Consider the following 22,499-nt stretch of genomic DNA (forward strand, 5'->3'; position numbering starts at 1 on the left):
TGTTCTATTTTGTGAATTGTAAGGCTGGTATAATTGTTACTTGGTCTATTAGTTGATGTAATTGAGTGAAGTGTGCAAGTTTGATTAGAAAGAACAATAAGGCCAATGCATGTAGGTTACAACAAAACAATGAAGCAACGAGAGAGAATATTGGTGAAAGTGTTGTAACAGTAAGAATTAACTGGAGAGAATAGAAGAGAGACGAGTGTTAGTGGATGAGTGAGAGAGGAAAGGAAAATATTTGAATTTTCCAGTAATAATATTGTGAAGCCCAACACACATTAGTAGTCACAAGTCATTCACATTCATATTTGCATACCAATTGAGTATTTGGTAGAGACACTTATTGTATTAAATTAACTTGTACAGTAAGAGTCATTGTAATATTGACTTTACAACTTTGAGGTGGAGAGGTCCTTATTTACAAGTGTAGTGAACTGGACAACACATTAAAATAGAGTCATAGATATCAAGTTATGACTCGTTGGGAGTTCTTTGTAGGAAGGGCTTAGATAACCTAATAAACGTAAATAGAAAATTAATGAAGCAAAGCTATAGATGTGCTGCTGGCCCTTGAACTTCATACTTTCAAACACCTCCTTTTTGGATGCCTGTGTGAGATAGATAGATAATCATAGTACAGTGATGGCAGACAAAACAGTAGGAGTGCGTGCATATAAATGCAAAACGACAACACAAATTCCTGATGCCTACAGCGGGAACTCGACTGTACAGTGTATTGTCCAAATTTAATGTCTTGGTGAGCTCCAATTAGGGTTAGGGTCAACATATAACATCACCTACATCACCAACTTTAACCACGCCTTTTTGGGGCCGGGGCTAAATTTATGCAATAGATGAGGATGCATGTTTGAAGGTGTTAGGAAAATGCATGAAGTAGTAACTGTTGAGTGTGTTGTTTCACTTATTTCTTGTTTATATGTTGTGTTATGGATAATACATTAGATTATATTACAATGCAACTACAGGAGGTTTGTTATACTGGATAGAATGTTATTGGCAAGATTTACTTTCACTGTTTATATCAGCAAACCATAATGGTTGAGTTGTTGTGCAGCATTAGACACAACAATGTAATAATAGGTGTTTGTATGCAGTTAATAGGGATGGATGATGTAAGAGGCTTGTATGACACATACGAGTGTTATATCCCATTCACACGAGCTCTCCTAACCGGGCCAGCGCGGACTGGCATGGGTCAGTGCTGAATGAAATCGTCCTGTGAATGTGGGCCGAGCCATGCCGAGCCGTGCTGGCCTGGCCCACCACAACTTGCCGTGCCAGCACGGGTTGGCCCTGTTCAGCGCGTCTTCGAATCGTCGTGTGAATGCGGGCCAAGCCTGTCTGATGGCCACGCATGCTCAATACATACGAAATGGCGTGGTCAGAACACGAAACCTTGTACCTGATAACATTGTGGGGTGAGGGCAGCATCCAGGTTCAAATTGAAGGCTGTGCTAGAAACAGGGAAGTTTACGTCAAATTAGCGGAACAAATGAAGGGAGCAGGATACTTACGAACTAGCTTGGGCGTCCCAGACCCGTGTAGCGCCGATTCATAATCGTTCTTTCACACGGGTCTTGGAGGCCGAGGCTACTTACGAATGGGTGTACATTGTCTCTACAAACAACATAGCTAGCATGCGCACCAAGGAACACGCCTACTATAGCGGCTGGCTTGCTTTACTAGCTCGGGCTGGCTTGGCTCGGCTCGGCCCAGTTTGGAACTGTGCTCGTGTGAATGGGGTATTAAACTGTGATGTGTAATTAAGCAGCTGAATGCAGAGCTGCCACACTTTGGAAGGACAGGTCGGTTGGCTGTGTACTATGCCACATACACACACACTACATCATAAACCACACCTATTGTTTGTAAAGAGGTTGTTGTAAGTGCACAAGATTGCAGTTAACTCAATGAAAATGACATGATGATTATGGTAGTAGTGGTTGTGGTGATGAAGATGATGACAATGATGATGTAGTTTATGGTGTTAGATCTACACATATTATAGTTCTAGTATCCACTTATAACTCAACACAAAAAATTTTCTTAGCAACACAGTTTAGTAGATGTGCTTTTCTGATTTACGAGAAATCTTGTACTAGCAAGTTTATGTAGGAACATTCAATGAATTGGTGGGACTGAAGAATGTCGTATTTTGTTGGATACATAATACGTGTGTGTGTGTGTGTGTGTGTGTGTGTGTGCGCGTGCGTGTGCGTGCATGCATGCGTGTGTGCATGTGTGCGTGTGCGTGCATGCACGTGCATGTGCACGCGTACATGCATTCGTGTGTGTGTATTTATTGTGAATATTACTGTAAATTTTATTAAGTTTTGTCAATTTATTGTCATTATTATTAATTAATCATTAGCTTGTTGCTAGAATTAATGTATAATTCTTTGAAAAAACAGGGTTCCTGTTGATGTGATTAAAGATAATTAACTTAATATCATCAATGTCCCACACTATAGATATTTTGAATTCAGCACATGCACATGCATGATATCTGCATAACTCTTACACAAAGTGGGCTTGTCCACGTTATTTCTCAATTCTGATGTAGCGCACTTGCATCACTTGAAGATAACTATTGAGGTGGACGCGATTACCGCAGTATCGTGCTTTCATTGTTCCCTTGCTATCATCTTTCGTTCAGTTAGTTTGCCATAGCTAGAGATCTCGTAGGTCTCCTGTATCTGCATGGGAAATAACTGTGAAGCGACATTTAGCGACAGGATCCAAAACAAAGCAGCTTTAACGTTTCCTACGAATCTTTCTTGCTAGACTACATCGATCATTCATCATCAGTCTTACATCTAAAACATATTGCTCTCTTGAAGATTGTGTATGACATATGTTGGTCATGTGCAACAGTATCCCATGGGACCTTCCCTTGGCTTCTTGAAGAACGAGGAATTCCTTTGTTTTGTAAAAATTAACAGACCTGTACAACTATTAGCCAAACTTTACTCTGTACTTCTCAGTTCCACAACAGTTTGACCTTATTAACTTTATTGCTATGGATACGACATCTCAGCCTTACTGTCATAATGCGCGGGGATTGTTATGTCACCTATTGTTGGTGTCCCAAGGGACTGCTGATTGGCTCAACAAATTCCCAAGAGTGATTCAAGGTGACAAGCTAGTGTTATGTCAGCTATTTTATGTGTCTCAAAACGACTACTGATTGGCTCTTAACGTGACACACCCTTACAAACATACAGGTGTACAAACATAGATAGCAACTTGACAGACAGACTGGAAGTCAATTTGGCCCATTTAGAGTAAGCTTATGGTGATATCCTTTTTTACTCTTGTTGCTACCTAGAGTCTACTGTAACAGTATTTGCATTGTATGTGCACTTGTGTTTGTTTGTTTGTTTGTTTGTTGATGCTGAACAGGAGGGTGGGATGAAGTTCTATGGCAAATGTGCTTACTGTATTGAAAAAGTTTGACCAAAACTGGTTTAGTGATGACTTGATTTTACTAGATTTACTTTAGATGAATATTAAATTACACATAGAAAATGTTGTATGTGGCTACCAATTTGAGTGTTTGCATGTGTAACAGTTAAAGGATTAGAGTATTGAGGTTACATTATGGAATTGTGTTTGGTTAAGGACAGAGGTGAGTTGTATGTGAGGTTGATGTGCTATTTTTATAGTCAGTTGGTGTTGATACTTGTAGATGCATGTATTCATAATGTACTCACTGATAATAACATGTGATGTCTCTTATCAATGGTAGGGTGGATGGACAGCTCTACATTTTGCTTGTCAGAATGGTCATTTGTCTATTGTGGAGAAATTACTGTCAGCAGGATGTCAGAAAGATGTCAAGACTAATGTGAGTGTATTTGTATGCAATAGTATTTGTGTGTATTTTGCGAATTGAGAAATGATGTGAATGAGTGTCACAACTCTTTACCTAAAAGTTTAACATGCAGTCATCACTCTTAATTTGCTGTCAGTCATCTAATTTCCACACGAGTTCCTTCCAAGCCGAGTCGAGCCATTCCCTTGTTCACACAGCGTTCAGAAAAAGCAAGCCATGCAGCTCACTTAGTGGGTGTGTCTGTTGCTAAGCTATGGACGATCACATGTGTGTTTGAAACACTTGCGCTACCTTTCCTTGATTATGGATCGGCTACAATCTGCCTGCAATTTTCTCGATAGCATTACAACAGTCAAAGGGGAAAGGGTCTGGTTATGTGAGACTACAGTTCAGCTTGGTTACTGTTCACATGGTGAAGGGGAGCCAAGGTGAGCCAAACTGTTCTGGCATTGCTGTTTGAGGTGGGCCATTCCAACACGACTTAGATCGTCTCATGTTCACACAACCTTTCACAGCTAGCCAACCCATGCTGACTTGTATTTGCCCAGTTACAAGTGCTCGTGTGAATGTGCTGTAAGGACTAGTGTGTTTATGTGATGAACCTGTTGTGCATGCTGATTCAAGTAGACTTTCTTTAAGGAATATCTGTGTACTTTAATGCACATGTCAATATCATCAGTAACCCTAACTGAAACCACCCTCAAACATTAATAACTAGTAAATGCTCGGTTAGCATTGTGTCTTGCGAGCGATGGTGTTCTGTCTTTACCTATTGAGTGATAATTTGTGTAACAATGGTTGCGTTACGTAGCAATAGTTTCTGTCAAACAAACGTGGGAACTAAAGAAACAGACTTTCAGTTGCCCTTCTATAGTATTTGGCGTTCAATTATCCGAATTGGGCGTTCAATTATCTGATTCAGGCATTCAATTATCCGTTGCTTACGGCTGTTGTGCAATATCATGGAAAACTGAATAACCTACATAGTCTGCGGTTGGGCAGCCGCTCAAATATCATCATTCATCAGCTGTCTAAGCGCAATAATTTTGTAATTAATCTTGACTTTAGCGTGAAGTTTTGGTTTGTGTTGTACAATAATTTCCTTTGTACAAATCTTGGTGTCCCACGTCTCCGCGGAGGTCTAACTAAAGGCCTGTCCACACTGGCAACTGGATCGCGATCCGATCGCGATCCGATCGCGATCCAACCGCAACGCTGTCCACACTTGCAACTCGATCGCGATCGGATCGCGATCCGTCCGATCCACATCGCGAGGTGGATTCGATCGCGATCCGATCGCGATCGGTTGAATCCAATTAGAAATAGTAGGCGTTACCTTCACGTACGCTACGCGTCTAGTCGGAACATCTAGCACTCCTCACCCGTCTTTGTTCTCGCTCACCTTACGTCGCTGTATCAACGCTTTCTACAAGCAAAGAAACCACACATACACATCGGTCATCAGTCACGTGATAGCGAAATGAGGCGGAGTTAGCGTTTTCAAAGTGCAGTGTGGACGCTCGCTATCCCGATCGGATCGCGATCGGATCGCGATCCGATCGCGATCCATTCTGGTCTAGTGTGGACAGGCCTTAAGCTGTTGAGAGCGAACTAAATCTACATATCTACAAAGCCTACAACAACGCCTTGCTCTGTCAATCATGGTGCAATCTGCATACTTTGTAAACAGCGCCTCTTTCGTGATACCATACAACAGTCCATCATGCGTCATAGTGGGTTTTTAGCTAATCTAGAGCTCGAATTTCACTACTTCGCCTTCCTACTTTTCTTGAATCAATTATTTATTGTTCAGCTGAAACGTGAGTGAGCATCATAGAAAGACGTCATGAAAGAAATGTGTGACTAAAATAATTATTTCTATATTTGCTACTTCTAATTAGGACAGAACATCGGATAATTGAATGCCCGAATCGGATAACTGAACGCCCAATTCGGATAATTGATTGCCGGAATCGGATAATTGAACGCCGAGTTTGGATAATTGAACGCAAAATACTATAGTTGTCTTCAATTCTTCGTTCACGCTTCAATCGTCTCACTCGTTTACTGAGATAGTCGCGTAACAATGGTCGTGTAGTCACGTGATAATGGTTGCGTAGCAATAATATCTGTCAAAGTAACGCGCGGAAACTCAAAAAATAGACTTTTCTCTTCTTTTAGCTTTTCTTTTCCATTCCGTTTGTCACGTATCAGTCTCATTTGCTCGTTAGTCGCGTAAGAGAGCAAAATCGAGAGTCGTTTTACTCTTCTCGCCAAGAAATTACAATTAAGTCGACCCCTCGAAAAGGGTCCCTTGCTTTAATTTTAGCGCATATGTTACGGAGTCAAAATTGCATTCATCTGGCATCGTCGTTTTGTCGATTTGTCTTTCTTTTCTGCCGTAAATCCATATGACAAGTGCTGACGTACGCATATATATAGATATATAAATATATAAATATAATATATCTCGAGCTCAATTGACATGACAAGAGAGAGGCTCGCTTCGCTCGCCAATTATTAGATGCATGAGCAAACACTTTAATTTGGGTGTCGTGTTGTCAAGAAAGATTAAGTGATGACGAAGTTGCAATGGCAATGTGACAGAATTTGACATGCACGTGTGTTGTGAGCAGCTTACTTACTATAATCTCTTGTTGTTTACTGTTTTTTGTATCTCATTTCAACTGCTTGTTTTAGGATGGATCAACACCTTTACATCTTTCCTGCTTATCGTATTCCTGTCATGATTCTCATGTGTCAATTGTCAAGTTGTTGATATCATCAGGAGCCAATGTGTCAACAGTGAACGATGTAAGTGTACATTTGTTGTGTTTATTTACAGTATGTCTTGCTAATGTGGAGTATGTAGCTCACATTTGGTGAAGCTTAATCTATAAATGGTGACAGCAGTGATTGTGAACTCTGCCTAATAGTTAAAGATATTCTGAAATGTTGCAAGAAGAACAAACAGATAAATAAAGACAGACTCGTTCCATCTGGGCCACACCTTTTGCATTTATCCATCTGGGTGTTCTGTCTGCGCAGTTCGAGCTCCACACCGATTTCTGGCAATTCGTGAAGGCACTCTTGGTGAGCCATTGTTTCGACGTGCTGATGGTGTGTACTTAACTCACAGATCGTCTACCACTCGTCTGCATTTACTGTTATATGCAGCCGGCATCGAGGAGGCACTCTACACGGGTCATAGCTTCCGCATCGGTGCAGCAACAACTGCTGCAGCTGCGGGTCTGCCCCTTGGTTGATCCAGACATTGGGTCGCTGGTCTAGCAACTGCTATCGATGCTGCGTCCGCACCTCAGCGGATACACTCAGGAGAATCCCTTTGCAACCGGCAGCCACGTCTGCCCGTGGGACTCTGGCTTGGTGTCTGCTTGCCTTAAGTTGCATTTGGGTCTGGCAGGCTGAACTCTGGAGGGAATGGGGTTGGGGGGGGGGGTACGGTTACGTAAGTGAGTCCAGCCTTACAGACTGGGTGGGCTCTACTTGGATTTGAAGCCTGGTGCCTTAGGCGGTCAAGAAACCCTTTGCTCCGGGTGGTTTAGAACTAGTGCTCCAGTTTGGATGTGTTTTGTGTCCGACGATCTGGACGGTTTTGTCTGTGATGTTATTGATCTGGCGCTTCGGATGATCATATGGTTCAATGTAGTTCGGCGCACCGAACGGTGTTCAGCATTCGAGTTATACAGTACCGCATCCCCTACTGTGAACCCCTCCCAATGCGACCCAAATCACGTTGCAACGCTCTAAAGCATGGTGTTCTTGTGAGCATCGTGTTAAGCATGATAAAAGATGACAGATGTGAGCAGTCATTAACTGGAGACACGCATGCTTTAGGGTTACAGTAATATCTCTGTGGACGGATAGACGGAGCAAGGGACGGATGGACAATTGGGATGCAGCACATATGCTCATTGTCATTGCTGGTGTTAATTAGTTAGTTATAAGAAACATTATTAGATAAGGACATTGAGGGACATTGTTTGTATCGTAGTAGAGTGGTATTGTAAATTATAATGGTGAAGTGATGATGTTGTTAGTTGGTGGTGTGACTGCATGGATGTGGGACTGTATTTAGTGAAATCATACATTGATAATGATTTTGTTTGAAGTCATGATTATGATGTTGGAATTCATGGAGAGTAATGAATTATTATCCTCATTGGTCAGTCACACGACAGCATATGACATGGCTACGTGTTGATTGTGAATGATGACTGAAACAGCAGTGAACATCAGTTGTCTTAATGAATGTGTGAGCAGTACTAGAATGAGTTGCTATACAACTGTGTGGCACAACAGCTAAAGAGATTTTTAGTCAACTGCATGACATTTGTCTTATTCATATTGTCGTTCTAACATTCACTTTTATCACACACTTGCTATGCTGATTGTGCATTGTGTATGTACTGGATAATCTTCTGGTTAACTATTTATTGATTATATGTACTTTGTTCTGTGTGATATTGTTATGTTTCATTGCACTAATAATACTGTCTATTATTGGACAGAAAGGACAAACACCATTACAAGTTGCAGAAGAATGGTTGCAAATAGATCGGAGTGATTCAGATAGAGAAAATCGTTCTCGTATTATTTCTTACTTGAAAGAATTGAATGAGAATGTATGAGCTGATTGTCACACAGTATAGGTTGTGTGTATTGATTAGTGGTTGTGTGTGATGTTAGAGTTCTGTTGCAGCTGGAAATTCAGCATCAAACATCACAGATAGTACAACTGCAGGTGCTGACAACGATCATCCAAGTAAGTGAGACAATAGAAACATTTGATGATGTCATACAATAGACATTAACATCACTCGTAATACACTACTATGTTGTAAGCAACATGCCCGCTAGTTGCGATACCGCATAGACACGAGATAGTGTGGGCTTCAATGGGGCAACGTGCTAGGTTGTGACTGATTTGTGAACAATGGGTTAACCAGAGTGGTCAGCTCATACGCTGAGCTCCCACAAGTGGCATGAACCCAAGAGGTTACTCTGAGTGATGTTGGAGGATCAATGCCCATTAGAACCAACAAGGTACTCAAGCTCAAGAGGTCAGTCAAGCTGACGTTGGATACTTTCGCACCTCGCTTGAGCCCAAGAGGTCAGTGGAGTTGACATTGGAGGCTCAACACACTATCACAGAACTCATTCCGTTTAATGATGTATGTGAGACAACTGCCTTGTGCCAAAGATGTTAGTTGTGTTGACGTTGCAACCTGAGTAGTAATGTTGGGCCGAGACTGGTCTGAACGAGGCCCCTTCCCTAATGACACGCTTTCCCAAAGAGAGCCAGGAGACTGTGTGTGTACCAGGGCGCTGGGATACAACCTTTGCCCATCAAATTCAACATATATGAGTATTAGCTGTCTCTATCGTAAGTAAATGTGAAAGAAAACAGATGTCAGTCAGCGGACCACGATGGAAAGTTGGTAGGAATGTGGGCTTTAGCGAGCGTGTTTGCCACAGAAGAGAGGGCCTTGCCACTCAGTTGGATGTATCGTTGGTAGCAGTCTGAAGACCAACAACCGAGAGTTTTGATCAGCCAATGTGGCAGGCCAGCAGCGGCTGCAGTTGTTGCTGCTTCGATCCGGAAGCTGTGACCACCGTAATGGTCTTCATTTTACCCCAATTTGTGAAGCAAATATCGAATTATAGAGGTAAGACAGAGGGGAGTGAGAAAGGACCCGTCTTCTTGTGCAAATAGTGGTAGATTCGATGCTCTAGGACGGGCCAGGTAGTTTTTCAACGTCTTTACCAGACAGACTGAATGGTGTGTCTATCTAAGAAATAAGTCGACGCCCAAGCAGAACGGGTCCGTTTTAGAAGCCTTGATGTGCAGCTGATACCCATTGCCGTTGGTTGTGAGATTAGGGCGTAATAGCTTTTGGTCTCTGTCACAATTGCTGGGGCTCGGAGCCGTACATTCCAAGCACCGAATAGCCGAAGAAGGCCGTGGTAAATGCGGCCCAGTACATCTGACAGTTGTCGGTTGATAGTTCAAGACGTTCTCGCAGCACCGATTTCATTTGACTCATGATCTTGATAGTGATTGGAAGGCAAGGAGTGGGAGTTATATGTCTAATAATGACAGTATGGTTAGTGTTTGCCGCCGTAAAAAACAAGCAACGAACGAGTGCCATGAGATTGGGGCAGCGGTATGAGCCGTGTTGCCATAAGTCGACTGCACCCTGATTGTCACAGTGGAATAAAACCCGCTTGCCAGACCTATGCTTGCCTCGTGTCAAACAGGCTACGATGACGGCAAACAATTCTTGCCATGCTATAGACTTCCCCGATTCCAGTGTCTAGTGCAACTGCCAGTCACGGCGGAACCAAGCTCCACTGTGGTATGCGCCAAAACCGTGTGAACCGGACGCATCTGTGTAGAGCTCCATGTATATACAGAGAGACGAACATCCAGCATCATTACCACCTCATTCCAAGATGGGAGAAAGCGATAGCACCATTGCAAATCCTTCCTAGTTTTTGCTGTTAATGTAGACATGGTGATTACTCAATCGGACGGAGGTAGTCAGGTCAATGAGTGGTTGTAGAAAAATTTGGCTGGCCGGAATGACCTTGCATGCGAAACTAAGCTTACCGATTATGGATTGTAAGTCGTGCTTGGTCGCCTTACAGTGTGACAGCCATTGGGGAATTTTATCCATCAGATTCCTCAGTTTTTCAGGAGGTAACTTGGTAACCGGCGCCGCTGAGTCAGGTTCAATACATAGGAAAGTTATGGTTGTAGTCGGGCCTGTTTCTTTGCTCGGCTCCATCAGTACGCTTAGCAGATGGGCTTTGTCCTTCACCCGTGTCATGGATGCATGGCAAGTGGAGTTGTCAGGTTCGACAAAGAAGAAATCATTAAGATACTGTAGAACACGATTAATGTGGCACTCGTTTACTAGGGTCCATTCAAACGCGTCCTCTACTTGATTAAATAGTGCTGGTGAGGAGTGTAGACCGAAGGGCAAGCACTTGTTGACGTAGTATTGGCTGTCTCAATAATCTCCCAGTAGGTCCCAATCCTCTCTGCGGACTGAGCACAAATGAAAGGCATGTTTTAAGTCCATCTTTGCCATGCAGCAACCCTGACCGGTCTGTTTCACGAAGGCAATGGCATCGTCAATTTTCTTGTACCGCTACTAAGTCCATGAGGAGCGGAGAGGTACATAATCAGTCTCCAGCTACGGTTTTTCTTTGGAACAACACCTACACCAGAGCAGTGGAGAGTTGGCAGAGGGGGTTTGTTGTAAGGGCCAGCCATGTGACCGCGTTTGCATTCTAAATCGAGCTCTTGCTGAACAATAACCTTGTGCTCGAGTGTGGACTTTAGGTTGGAAGATAAATGAAAGTAACGTGCACCAGTGTAGCCAAGATTGAAAGCGTGATGTAGTGACCAAAGCAGTGATTCAACAAACGTACGATCAGGGTGATTGTGTAGTGACATTGCAAAAACCTCAGGCTGAAGTGGAGTGTCTGGTTTATGCTTGTTTATTGGTGCCCGTGCAGGAACACGTGGCCTCAGGGTGATTGCCGTGGCAGATGAAACATTCATGTTGGTATTTGCACAGGCTAGGTGAGGCTTGGTTCTTGCATCTACCAGCGTTGAAGAGACGGCAGACTTTGGGTTTGCCCAAAGGGGGTTTGGAGATGTTACCGGAAGATGTGGTTGCTTGCCTGGGGGGACAAAAGGACTGGTCGGTGTGTGCACAGTCTGTTGCCACGTGACCTGGTTGGCTGCATGTATAGCAGGTGATCGAGGTTACTGCACGACCTGTGAAGCACTAAGGCCACATGTGGTGGTTGATCGTGTCCCATGTTACGCTTGTGGTCCTGCTGGCATAATAACGAAAGGCTCTATTGTATTTCAGCCAGGCTGAGGTTTGGTATTCCAAGCTAGCTTGAGCGACTATAGACTGGTAGCCAATAAGTTCGTAACCTCACGCGGGTCCGCTAGGAAGACTGTAGCCACATATGCAGACCAAGCCTGCAGCCACGAGTCGATGTCACAGACATGCCTGCACTTTGGACCAGATACCGAGGCTTTCATTGCCATGGGGGACTCGCCTGTGTTAGTCGTTACTTCAGTCAGTGTGGTGTCAAAGTCAACATATTCACCTGCTATTATCTTCCTCTTTGTTCTTCTAGATAGCATCCAGGATGCGGGTTGATCGCTAGATCCTGCTGCCGTTCATGCGTGGCCGAGAGATGTGCGAGGGCTGGAACGACTTGATTTTGATCTTGTGCGGGGACGGCGGCTCGGCGATCTAGACTGTTGTTTGTGTCGTGATTGAGACCTTGATGATGAGCGAGAGCTTCGGCTGCTGTCGTTGTTCTCTTTCCCATGATTGCGACTTCGTGTCTGGGTACGGCCCTCCCTTGTGGTGTGGCGGGAAGAGCCTGACCTGGATCTCGGACGACTGAGCATGGGACGAATAGCTTCAGACATGGCAGGTACCAATGCTTGTACTGCTGACTGGATCACAGTCTTTAGTGATGTGCTGTCGATTTGCGTGGCCATGGTAGGCGTTTCCGTTGTCACCTGCCATGGATAAAGCTGCTGACGGCTCTGTAGTTGTTGTAGTTGCTCTGTCGGTAGGAAAGAGAGCAGCGGACAGTCTCTTGATTTGTTCCGGTCTGGAACCAGTGGAGACAAGGTGATATTGCTCTAGGAGCAAGCAAATTGACACGTCTGAAAGCAAAGCAATTTCTTGAGGAAGAGTGAGGGATGATGCTCGTCGGGTTGAGCGACTAGTGCGCTTACTCATATCAAGAAAGCTACCAGCTAGACAATGATAACCGAACAATGCTAGCCGAACAATGCAACGTTCTCACAGCCATTTGTATTAATACATAGTTTAACCGCTAGCTATTGACATTACAAAGGTTTATCTAACCTCTGTAATCTTCTACTCCTGATGTTAACCCACGTTTACTATGTAAACTAACTAATGACGTCATACAATAGACATTATTTACGAGGGTCATTTCAAAGTTCGAGACTCTCGTTGATAAACTGTTTGTATTATTAGCAGCAACACTCGTACTTACACATTTATATACTAGAGTTCTTCATTACATGTCAGCTGAAATTTTTATCTCATATTGTTTATTAGTAATCACGTAATTAGCCATCAAAGTTCACTCACTTTGTTGTCACAGAAGATACTACATGGCAGGAAATCAAACACAACAGTCCCAAATTTTCTAGGAAGTTCGGCAAGGTCCAGCAGCATTGCTATGGGGACATGGTGTAGCCATGAACCCTTCAAAACTTTGGGGTGTTGTAACTTTTTTGTTGCCTTAGATTCTGTTTGCTCATTAATTTCTCGGGATCTACGTGACATTTGGTCATTAATTAGAGGCAGACTATTCATGCATATATCCCATCCATGTCCAGTTATTGCTTCTGTTGTTTCTCGATATGAAGGAGTTATGTCACTTTTCCATTTACTCGGTCTAAATGAATTAAGTTTGATATCAACTGGCAGTTTGCACCCAACCACAGAAGGCTGGTGACGCTGCTGCACGGTCTCAGAGAGCAAGCACAGCCACTAGCTCTATCCCTAACCCTAAGGCAGATTTCCTGGAAACCTTGCTCACTCTCGTAGGAAATTTGGCATGGTCATATGAATATTGTGATCCAGATTTCCTGAGGCACCGGGAGACAGTCGGTCAAAGATGCGCCTCGTACTGGACATTTTAGTGAGTCGAGACGACGATCATGTTGAAAGTGTGAGGGTTTTATGAAAGAAGATCTACGTTTGAGTTGTGAGGATGTGGCCGTGGATGTTTTGGTGTCAAGGGGATGTGCCCATCAAATTCTGACGAATCACTCATTACTTAGAAAATCTGCAGTGAAATGGGCTTTGCACGCCTTGACTGAATATCAGAAGCGGATGCGTGTCAAATCAATCTCTCTCGGCAGCACATCACCAGGTACTTGCAGAGAAACCTTGACATCAATGAGACCTGGCTGCGATGTTATGTGCCAGTGCTGAAGAGTCAGTTAGCCAAATGGTGTCATTCTTGGTCACCACATTAAGAAACTGGTGCAGCAGGGGAGCAAGAGGAACGTGATGACCCTGACAATCGTTGCATAGGATCGTGAAGGTGTTCTTGTCTGCCACAAACTTTGATTGGATACTTTGGCAGCAAAGAGCATATCTTTCAGCAACTAATTATGTATGAGTTTATGATTCCCAATGTTAGAGGTGCACCATAGTCAGCACTCCCACTTGCTTCATGTCAAACGACCGATTTGATAGTCGACTGGGGGACATAGACACTTTGTGTAGCACACAGACACCCAAACATATTAGACACAGAGAGAGAGAGAGGGCAAGTTTTACATTTATTAGAATGTCTTCTTGACTATTTGTTTATTTGTGTGTAGTGTTAGAACAGTTGTACATGTTTAACTTTGTTTTGTGCTTGTGTATTGATGTAGTTACTTATTTTGTAGAAGCTCACAAGAGTGAATGGCTCAAAGTAGTGGCCAAGTCACTAACTGGTGAAGCTGTTGAATTGACAGCAAAATCATCTGATACTGTTGCCACTTTGAAGCAGCAATTGCAAACAAAGAATGACCCATCATCATGGCATCAGCTGCTTGTTTTTAAGAAGAAGCAACTAGACGATGAGCAAACTTTGGCTGATGCAGGAGTAACTGATGGAACAATACTGAACGTCGTTCTTTGTCCTCGTCAGTCGATCTTCTTACTAAACAGATTGTAGTATACAAATTGTAATGATGGTATTGTTGTAGGTGGTGTGACAGGCATGGGAGCTGATGCGGCTGAGTTATTTGTTCGAGCTTTATCACAAGGAAAAGTGGAAGTAAGTCGAGTGAAGATTGTCATTGCTGGTAGAGACAGAACGGGCAAGACGTCATTTAAACGATCTGTGCTCAAACTAAAGTTTCAGATAAATGAACCGAGCACACCTGTCGCAGTGGCAGAGTTGGCAGTGTGTGAAGCATCAAACTGGAAGCTTTTGAGTGACAAGGACGAAGAATTTTTGGACAAACAAATAGCTAGAGCAGCAGTTCATGTACCGACTGTTTCAAGTGCAAATGTGTGTGGTAGTCAAGATGACAACAAATATGACAATGACAAAACAGATTATGGTGATCATCAAAGTGAGGTTGAGCTTAGCTTGTCAGTTGCAAGAGAATCTACATCAACTGATACTAGAGAAAGCAGCAACAACACTAACAAACTTGATGAAGCAACAGTTCTAACTGGAGGGATAGCTCGTGCTATTAAAGATTTCCAAAGTGATCCTGACCTCTTAAAGCAGGAAGATTCAAAAGTTCACGTTGCCATTTGGGATTTGGGAGGTCAGGAGCCACTTCTTCCTGGTCAAGGGGAAGCCATCACACCAGGATGTGTCGTTTGTGTTGTATTTAAGGCATCGGAGTTTCTAGGTGACTCTGCCAAGTCTTTCTATTGTCTTTCTGCTGACTCAAAACCAATTCCAATCGACAACCACTGGATAGAGACGAACTATGATGCTGTGGCTTTATGGGCATCCATGACTTTTTTGGCAGGAGATGTGGAAAGTCTTGAAGGCCTCCTCTCTGGCCTTCACATGGGCAAGTCAAAGGGATGTGCATCACCAGTAATGTTGTTGATTGGAACACACATCAATGATGCCGATGAAGAAATGATCAAGAAGCAGAATGAATTTCTGTCTAAAATGTTTTGTAATAAAGCATTTCAGAAGCACATCCTTCGACCATCTAACCAGGCTAACGATTGGTTTTTTCGTGTGGAGAATTCGGTGTCCGATCCTGACAGTGCAAGCGAGGATGCAGGCGTGAGTGCAGTGAAGCAAGTCATTGAAGAGATGGCACGTGATGTGTCACCTAAACCTCTGATACCAGCCACTTGGTCAGTTCTAGAAAAGATTCTGGATTCTTTAGAAATCAAGTTGGGCACTGCTCTTTCCAATGTCAACGTTATCATGAGTTTTGCCCGTCGATTGTGTCGAATGTCAGAAGAGAAAGAAGTTCGTCTTGCTCTGACATATTTAGATGAAGCCGGATCAGTAATTTATCCTCAGAAAAGCGAGAAGCTGAAGAACATAGTCGTCACCAAACCAAGCTGGATTTTCAAGGTTTTCTCAGTCGTGGCGTCTGTCACGGATTGGCCTTCTTCTTTACTGATGTATGATTGGGATCGAGTTCGGCAAGTAGGAATTGCTTCTTGGAAACTCATTCATTATCGTCTGGAAGTAGCAGGAGTGAAGCCAGAAGAGTACGAAGATGTACTCAATTTGTTGAATTTCTATTTTATTCTGTGCCCCAATCCTCCACCTCTTCCTTTATCGGTTTCTTATAAAACAGAATACTTTGTTCCATGTTTGCTAGAAGTCGAGTCAGAGGGTCCATTTGCAGCTGTTGATTTGGTTGCTTCTCGGCCAATGTCACTTATCATTTTGTCTGACAAAATTGAGTTTATTCCTGAGCAGTTGCATTTTAGGCTGATGACGTGTTGCATTGAGAAATATCCTGACGAACCAATGTTGACACGTAATAAGTGTGTATATCGAGTTGAGAAAGATGTCAACTTGGAAGTGATTTATCACTTGAAGAAATATATCATTGTCACTATTGACACACAACGGCCACTTCATGAAATTGCATCTCTGTGTACAGACATGCGTCTGTTCATCACTAAAAAGCTGCATGAAGTGAAGACACCAGGGTTGTCTCGTTTTCAGTTTTCATTGAATATTCAACATCCCGGACCAGCCATTCATGTGGATATGAACAAGTTAGTATGTATAGACAAGTATGTACCAAGCGAAGACACAACATTGAGAAGAAACATAAGCAGGGTCGATGTCAATCTGGATCACCATGAGAGAGCTGCATTAGACTGTTGGTTTTATGAAGAGAAAGATGATGTAGCAGGAAACTCTCAGAATGATCGTGTGTCACGAGAGCAATTTCCCACTTTGGATATCTGGGTTAGTGACTCAAGGAAAATTTTAGGTAAATATGATTATTTGTGATGTTGATGGTTAGTATATAATTGATGTTACCTTATAGATATTGAAACTGGAAGTGATAAACAACAACAAGATGAACAAACAACAAGTGAGTTTAGTTGTCTTCCTGTTGGTGTTTTTTTATTCTCACGTATCCAGACCCTTCCTCACCTACATCCGCCTATTTCTCACTGGCGGATGTATTTAGGCAAGGGTCTGGCTATGCGAGACTAGTGTTTTATTATGTACAGTGACAGTTGAGTAGTAGCATGTAGTGAATATGAGGATTGTCTACATACTGTAGCTATGAATCATATAATGTCTGAAATGGTGTAATTGAAACATCTCTTGTTCTATTTTCAGAAAGTGAATCTGCTGATTCAAGTGTGTCAACTCTAACATCTGGAGTGTGTCAACATTCACAAATGTCTAATCTTGATGACGAGTTGAATTCTCAGCTGTTAGTGAAAGTTGCTCGTGAAGTATCTCACAGCTGGGAGGAATTCGGGTCTCTTCTGTCAGCAGATTTGTTTTCTACAAAGAGAACGGACGTTATCACTGATACATACAGAAAGCCATTCTTGCGTGCTAAAGCCATGTTAGAAGAATGGAGAGAGGCAATGGGCACAAGAGCTACTTGTCACTTGATTGTTCAAACACTTTTGGAGATGGGTTTGAGGAAGGAGGCATGTGATATATTTGGGTCTGATGTAGTAGAACTTATTTATCCAAACAAATAATTAAGGTAATTATGTGTCACGTGACTTTGATTTAGGGACATATCTTTGTGTCATTATTTTAAAATTTATTTGTAAATGTGCTGTAAAGTATAGCGATGTGCTATCAATGGAATTGAACAGTAATATCTGTAAACAATAGTTTATCGAGATTCTGTCCAACGGGTTATATGTATTACTGGAATTGTATATTTTGTTCCCTGCATCAAATCAAGGAAAAAAGCAAGACAGTCAGACACGGAAAACACGTGCAATTTAAGACAGTATAAGGTTAGCGAGTCCTATATTGCGTTATCATACATAAAATTGGCGTATCAATTAAATTAAATATTTACAACACTTTGTGCATGAGCTGCTATTTGGAATTTCAAGGTTAAGAAATGCTAGCGCCCGTTAGAAGTTAAAAGTTGGTTTTTTACAGAGCATGTTGTCGCCTGCAGATGGAGCACATTAGTACACCCAAGGTATAAATCGTTTATCTAATAGTATTGTGTTGACTAAGCGTAGAAGTCGTCGTTTTTTGTAGATTGATGACGTTCACTTGCAGAGCAAGTTCTCACAAGAAAACACACAAAGGCAGTCTTTACGTGACACCAACCCATCTTATCTTTCACAATCAAACCGTAGGAAGAGAAACATGGGTAAGGATAATGAGTGATAGGATACTGTCTGTCTGTCTGGGTACAGTAGCTGTACGTGTATACATGTGTACAGGGACTCTTCTGTTCACGGGGACTATCCTGTTCATATTTGCTCCTATTCTGTTCATATTTGCTCCTATTCTGTTCACCGGGGACTATCTTGTTCACGCAATTTGAACCCACCCTAGCGGGGACTATCCTGTTCACTGGGGACTATCCTGTTCACTGGGGACTATCCTGTTCACTGGGGACTATCCTGTTCACGTGAACAGGGTAGTCCCCAGTGAACAGGATAGTCCCCGCTATAGCGTGGACTATTCTGTTCACCGGGGACTATCTTGTTCACAGGCGACTATCTTGTTCACAGGCGACTAACTATCCTGTTCAGGACGACTATTCTGCATGTTCACACTAGCCATATGCATACAGTGTTCATGGTGACTATCCTGTTCACAGGCGACTTATAATCCTGTTCACCGGGGACTGTCCTGTTCACGTGAACAGAATAGTCTCCGGTGAACAGGATAGTCCCCACTATAGCGGGGACTATCCTGTTCACAGGCGACTATCTTGTTCACAGGCGACTATCCTGTTTCCGCGACTATTCTGCATGTTCACACTAGCCATATGCATAGTGTTCATGGCGACTATCCTGTTCACAGGCGACTACACGTATTCTGTTCACAACAATTATTTGAATTACATCAACAGTAACGCTGCAAAAACATTTATTGTTTGTTTATCCAATCTTTATTTGTAGCCTATCTAATTCAACGAAAAATCTGTCTAGTCTCAAAACCAATTAATTAACGGTGCACTATTTCAAATAAAACTTGTGCACTATATGCTATTGTAGCTGTAAATAACTACTCATTATCTACTTTGATACATCTGTTAAGTTAAAACATAAAAGTATATTTGAGTCAGTCTTCCCATCTAGAGACGTCCAACAGGAATTGTAGGCAATGACCTGGCGGCAGTTATGACACCATTTTTAACACAATAGCCTATGCAACCTCCCCCCACACTCAAAACACTAGACTTCTTTTGAATCTGTGTCTAAGATTGATCGATCGATGCATGGCAATTTCTGTGTGATATAGAAATGTATTATAGTATGGTACTCATATGTATGAATTTCTTTCACGCCTGCTGAAGGCATACAGTATCCACAGTTAATAAAGGACATACAGAACTGTACATTTAAAATTTACACAGAGACACACACAGACACACACAAAATAGATATTATAAAATGTGTTTTTGTTCATTGTATATGAGGAAAATAGTAATGCTAGATCACAGTCTCAATCTTCAATTAATTTCCCTACCCCAGATGACTTGCTGGTGCTTGCTTACAACCATCGATCCCTGTTACTGACGCAATTAACTTACTATGCATTAATTGCATTATAGTTGCTGTAAATTTACTAGCTTCTTGCAACCACTCGCCAACCTTCTGTCACAGACACTGTACAGTATAGATATCATACTTATCTAGGAATTACGTAATCACACATGGACAATCAGAAAATTATTAGTTGTAATACACACATTTCTAGGATCTGTACACACCAGAGAGGACCACTTTAGTTGAGCACATTGGAAGAGTCTACGATATGGTAGTGTTGTCAGCCACGTACGGTACAGGCAGGTAGCTAGATAGCTAAATTGAGCAAGAGCTAGTACGGTAAGTGTTGCTTGCGTGTATGGATTGATGGGACTGTTGACAATGAACAAAAGTGTCTAGCTAGTGAACAGAAGCTCTAGTGAACACGCAGATCTATAGTCGCCGTAAACAGAATACATAGTAGCCGATAGTCGCCGTGAACAGGATAGTCGCCGTGAACAGGATAGTCCCCGGTGAACGTGAACAACATTGTCACCTGTGAACAGGATTATAAGTCGCCTGTGAACAGGATAGTCACCATGAACACTGTATGCATATGGCTAGTATGAACACGCAGAATAGTCGTCGTGAACAGGATAGTCGCCTGTGAACAAGATAGTCCCCGGTGAACAGAATAGGAGCAAATATGAACAGAATAGGAGCAAATATGAACAGAATAGTCCACGTGAACAGGATAGTCCCCGTGAACAGAATAGTCCCTGTACAACATGTCTCTTGTTTATATGTATGTTTGTTTGTCTATTTACTGGTTTGTCAATTTGTCTGTCTGTTTGCATGTTTGTCTTTTTGTTTATTTGTTTGTTTGTGTTTCCTGTTGTCTGTCTGTTTGCCTGTTTTGTTTATTTTGTCTGGGTGTATGTGTGTACATGTGTGTGTGTGTGTGTGTGTGTGTGTGTGTGTGTGTGTGTGTGTGTGTGTGTGTGTGTGTGTGTGTGTGTGTGTGTGTATGCGCACGTGTGCTTGTGCTTGTGAATATGTTTGTTTGTTTGTCTGTCTGTCTGTTTCTTAGTTTTTCAGTCAGTATATTTGTATGTCACATCTAGGACTTTGTCGTAGACACCAGAATTTTGTTTATGTGGCATGTGTCTTCCAATTTGTGTTTTTGTGGTTAGCTGTTGCATACTCACATCTTACAAGTGGAAATGCTACCATTAAACACAAAAGGCTCGCCCTTGAAGATAACCTACAAAACATTCAGATCATTCACATTCATCATTGCTAAAGATCGTGAATGCCAAGACATCTATGATACTCTGGTGCACTTCTCTGAACCAAGTGAGTGTTAAGCATGATCAACAAAGATGCAAGATGTTGGTATGTAGGGGCATAGATACTTTACATAGGGTCCGACTTTAGGGGACTTTACGTAGTATTGGACTGGATCCATGAAGCACTGCTTTCTGTAAGTGCTGCAGGTTGTGATGACCTGGAATAATGTCCAGCCACCGTGCAATACCTACGTGCACTGTGCCCAGTGCTCCCAACACCACTGGAACAACCAGTGTCCGACACTACCACATGCGGCTTACCTTCACTCGCAAGTTACTGTATTTTGTCACCTTCTCAGCCTGTTTCCTGGCGATGTTACCCTCAGCAGAACAGCTGATATCAATAAGAAGACAAGTGTTTGTCTTCTTATTTCTGAAACAGATGTCAGGATGATTGGCAACAATCTTTCTAGCAGTAGGAATGGCTGTATCCCACATCATAGTAATGTCGTTCGTCTCCACAAGCCTATCATGATGATGCCGGTACCATCTGCTCTCCACTGGAGCCCCAAAATGACGACAAATGTTCCAGTGGATAATGGAGGCCACCTGATTGTCTCGATCAGTGTTACTGTGTAGTCGGTGCCAAGGCACTACAGCCTGCCACAACGTGGTCAACTGTTTCCATGTCTACACTGCACAAGCGGCAAGTGGGACTGACATTTCGATGCAGAATGTTGCGCTCATAATACTGACTTTGGTCTTGAGCAGCAACAACCAGTCCCTCAGTTGCAGCAGGAAGATTCGATGGCTTCAGCTGTCTGTAGGTCTCTTTCATATCCACAAGTGGTTTCTCAGTGAGACGGCTATACTGACCATGCATTGGTTTTCTTCTCCAGGACTGTACAAGAACCGCTTCATGTACAGAAATATTTCGCACCCGTCTGAGGTGCTTGCTCGAAGACACCATTACACAGGATGGTCCCACTTCCGTGCAGGCTCTTTGACTTGTTGTCTTTAGAGAGACTCCCCTGCAGCTGTGCAGTAAACTGCCTGGCCATGCATTGGATCGAATGAGAGGACTTCCTAGCATCACACTCCTATACCATTTGCATAAATTCCCACAATACAAGACTGATATGTTGAAAAATATCATCAATGTCCCACACTACACTTCCAATTCAGCACAAGTGACAGAAGTGACAGTGTGTGTGTGTGTGTGTGTGTGTGTGTGTGTGTGTGTGTGTGTGTGTGTGTGTGTGTGTGTGTGTGTGTGTGTGTGTGTGTGTCGCAAGAAACTAACACACATTTGCTTCTCTCGACTCAGAAGTATAAATGAGTACCTGGTCATTGACTGGAGTTCTAAGCGGCCATCGGCTGTGACGTGACATCAGCCACTGGGTCCTGGTGAGAATTTGAGTGCTCACACCACAGTTGGCTTCACAAGTCGGTGCTCCTGCAAGTGCCTGGCCCTGCTCCAGGAGTTTTCTAGCGCAGGCCCAGAGTTCCCTGAGTAGCGCACAGGGCCCAGCTTAACAGCTGGGGGCGTGACCTCTGAGAGGCAGCTCCTGACATTTAGGATTTAGGATTTTTAGGTGTGTGTGTGTG

General features: G+C 42.8%; 3 protein-coding genes across 3 annotated transcripts; all 3 read left to right on the forward strand.

Annotated features, from left to right (window-relative positions):
* Positions 1–6,716: 6,716 nt before the first annotated feature.
* On the forward strand, positions 6,717–15,411 carry LOC134182998 (uncharacterized). Its single transcript, XM_062650441.1, has 10 exons — positions 6,717–6,723; positions 6,908–6,979; positions 7,037–7,108; positions 7,921–7,950; positions 7,993–8,045; positions 8,392–8,505; positions 8,570–8,645; positions 14,364–14,603; positions 14,667–15,339; positions 15,399–15,411. Exons 1-10 carry the CDS (start codon positions 6,717–6,719, stop codon positions 15,409–15,411), a joined length of 1,350 nt encoding a protein of 449 aa, XP_062506425.1.
* On the forward strand, positions 15,362–17,784 carry LOC134183271 (uncharacterized). Its single transcript, XM_062650762.1, has 3 exons — positions 15,362–16,898; positions 16,956–17,003; positions 17,258–17,784. Exons 1-3 carry the CDS (start codon positions 15,434–15,436, stop codon positions 17,632–17,634), a joined length of 1,890 nt encoding a protein of 629 aa, XP_062506746.1. The 5' UTR covers positions 15,362–15,433; the 3' UTR covers positions 17,635–17,784.
* A 365-nt stretch (positions 17,785–18,149) lies between these two features.
* On the forward strand, positions 18,150–20,995 carry LOC134182797 (myotubularin-related protein 6-like). The gene is made up of 2 exons (XM_062650235.1): positions 18,150–18,272; positions 20,796–20,995. The coding sequence occupies exons 1-2, from the start codon at positions 18,162–18,164 to the stop codon at positions 20,967–20,969; spliced, it is 285 nt and encodes a 94-aa protein (XP_062506219.1). The 5' UTR covers positions 18,150–18,161; the 3' UTR covers positions 20,970–20,995.
* Positions 20,996–22,499: the final 1,504 nt, after the last annotated feature.

Source organism: Corticium candelabrum, chromosome 8 (genome assembly GCF_963422355.1).
Source record: "Corticium candelabrum chromosome 8, ooCorCand1.1, whole genome shotgun sequence".
In the NCBI taxonomy this organism is placed as follows: domain Eukaryota; kingdom Metazoa; phylum Porifera; class Homoscleromorpha; order Homosclerophorida; family Plakinidae; genus Corticium; species Corticium candelabrum.

Coding starts and splice junctions, on each gene's coding strand:
- LOC134182797 (XM_062650235.1), top strand. CDS start 18,162: ATGACGTTCACTTGCAGAGCAAGTTCTCACAAGAAAACACACAAAGGC. Junction 18,273..20,795: donor CCGTAGGAAGAGAAACATGG/GTAAGGATAATG, acceptor TTTTGTGGTTAG/CTGTTGCATACTCACATCTT.
- LOC134182998 (XM_062650441.1), top strand. Junction 7,109..7,920: donor AACAACTGCTGCAGCTGCGG/GTCTGCCCCTTG, acceptor TGATGTTGTTAG/TTGGTGGTGTGACTGCATGG. Junction 8,506..8,569: donor TGAAAGAATTGAATGAGAAT/GTATGAGCTGAT, acceptor GTGTGATGTTAG/AGTTCTGTTGCAGCTGGAAA.
- LOC134183271 (XM_062650762.1), top strand. CDS start 15,434: ATGACTTTTTTGGCAGGAGATGTGGAAAGTCTTGAAGGCCTCCTCTCT. Junction 16,899..16,955: donor TGACTCAAGGAAAATTTTAG/GTAAATATGATT, acceptor GTTACCTTATAG/ATATTGAAACTGGAAGTGAT. Junction 17,004..17,257: donor ACAAGATGAACAAACAACAA/GTGAGTTTAGTT, acceptor TTCTATTTTCAG/AAAGTGAATCTGCTGATTCA.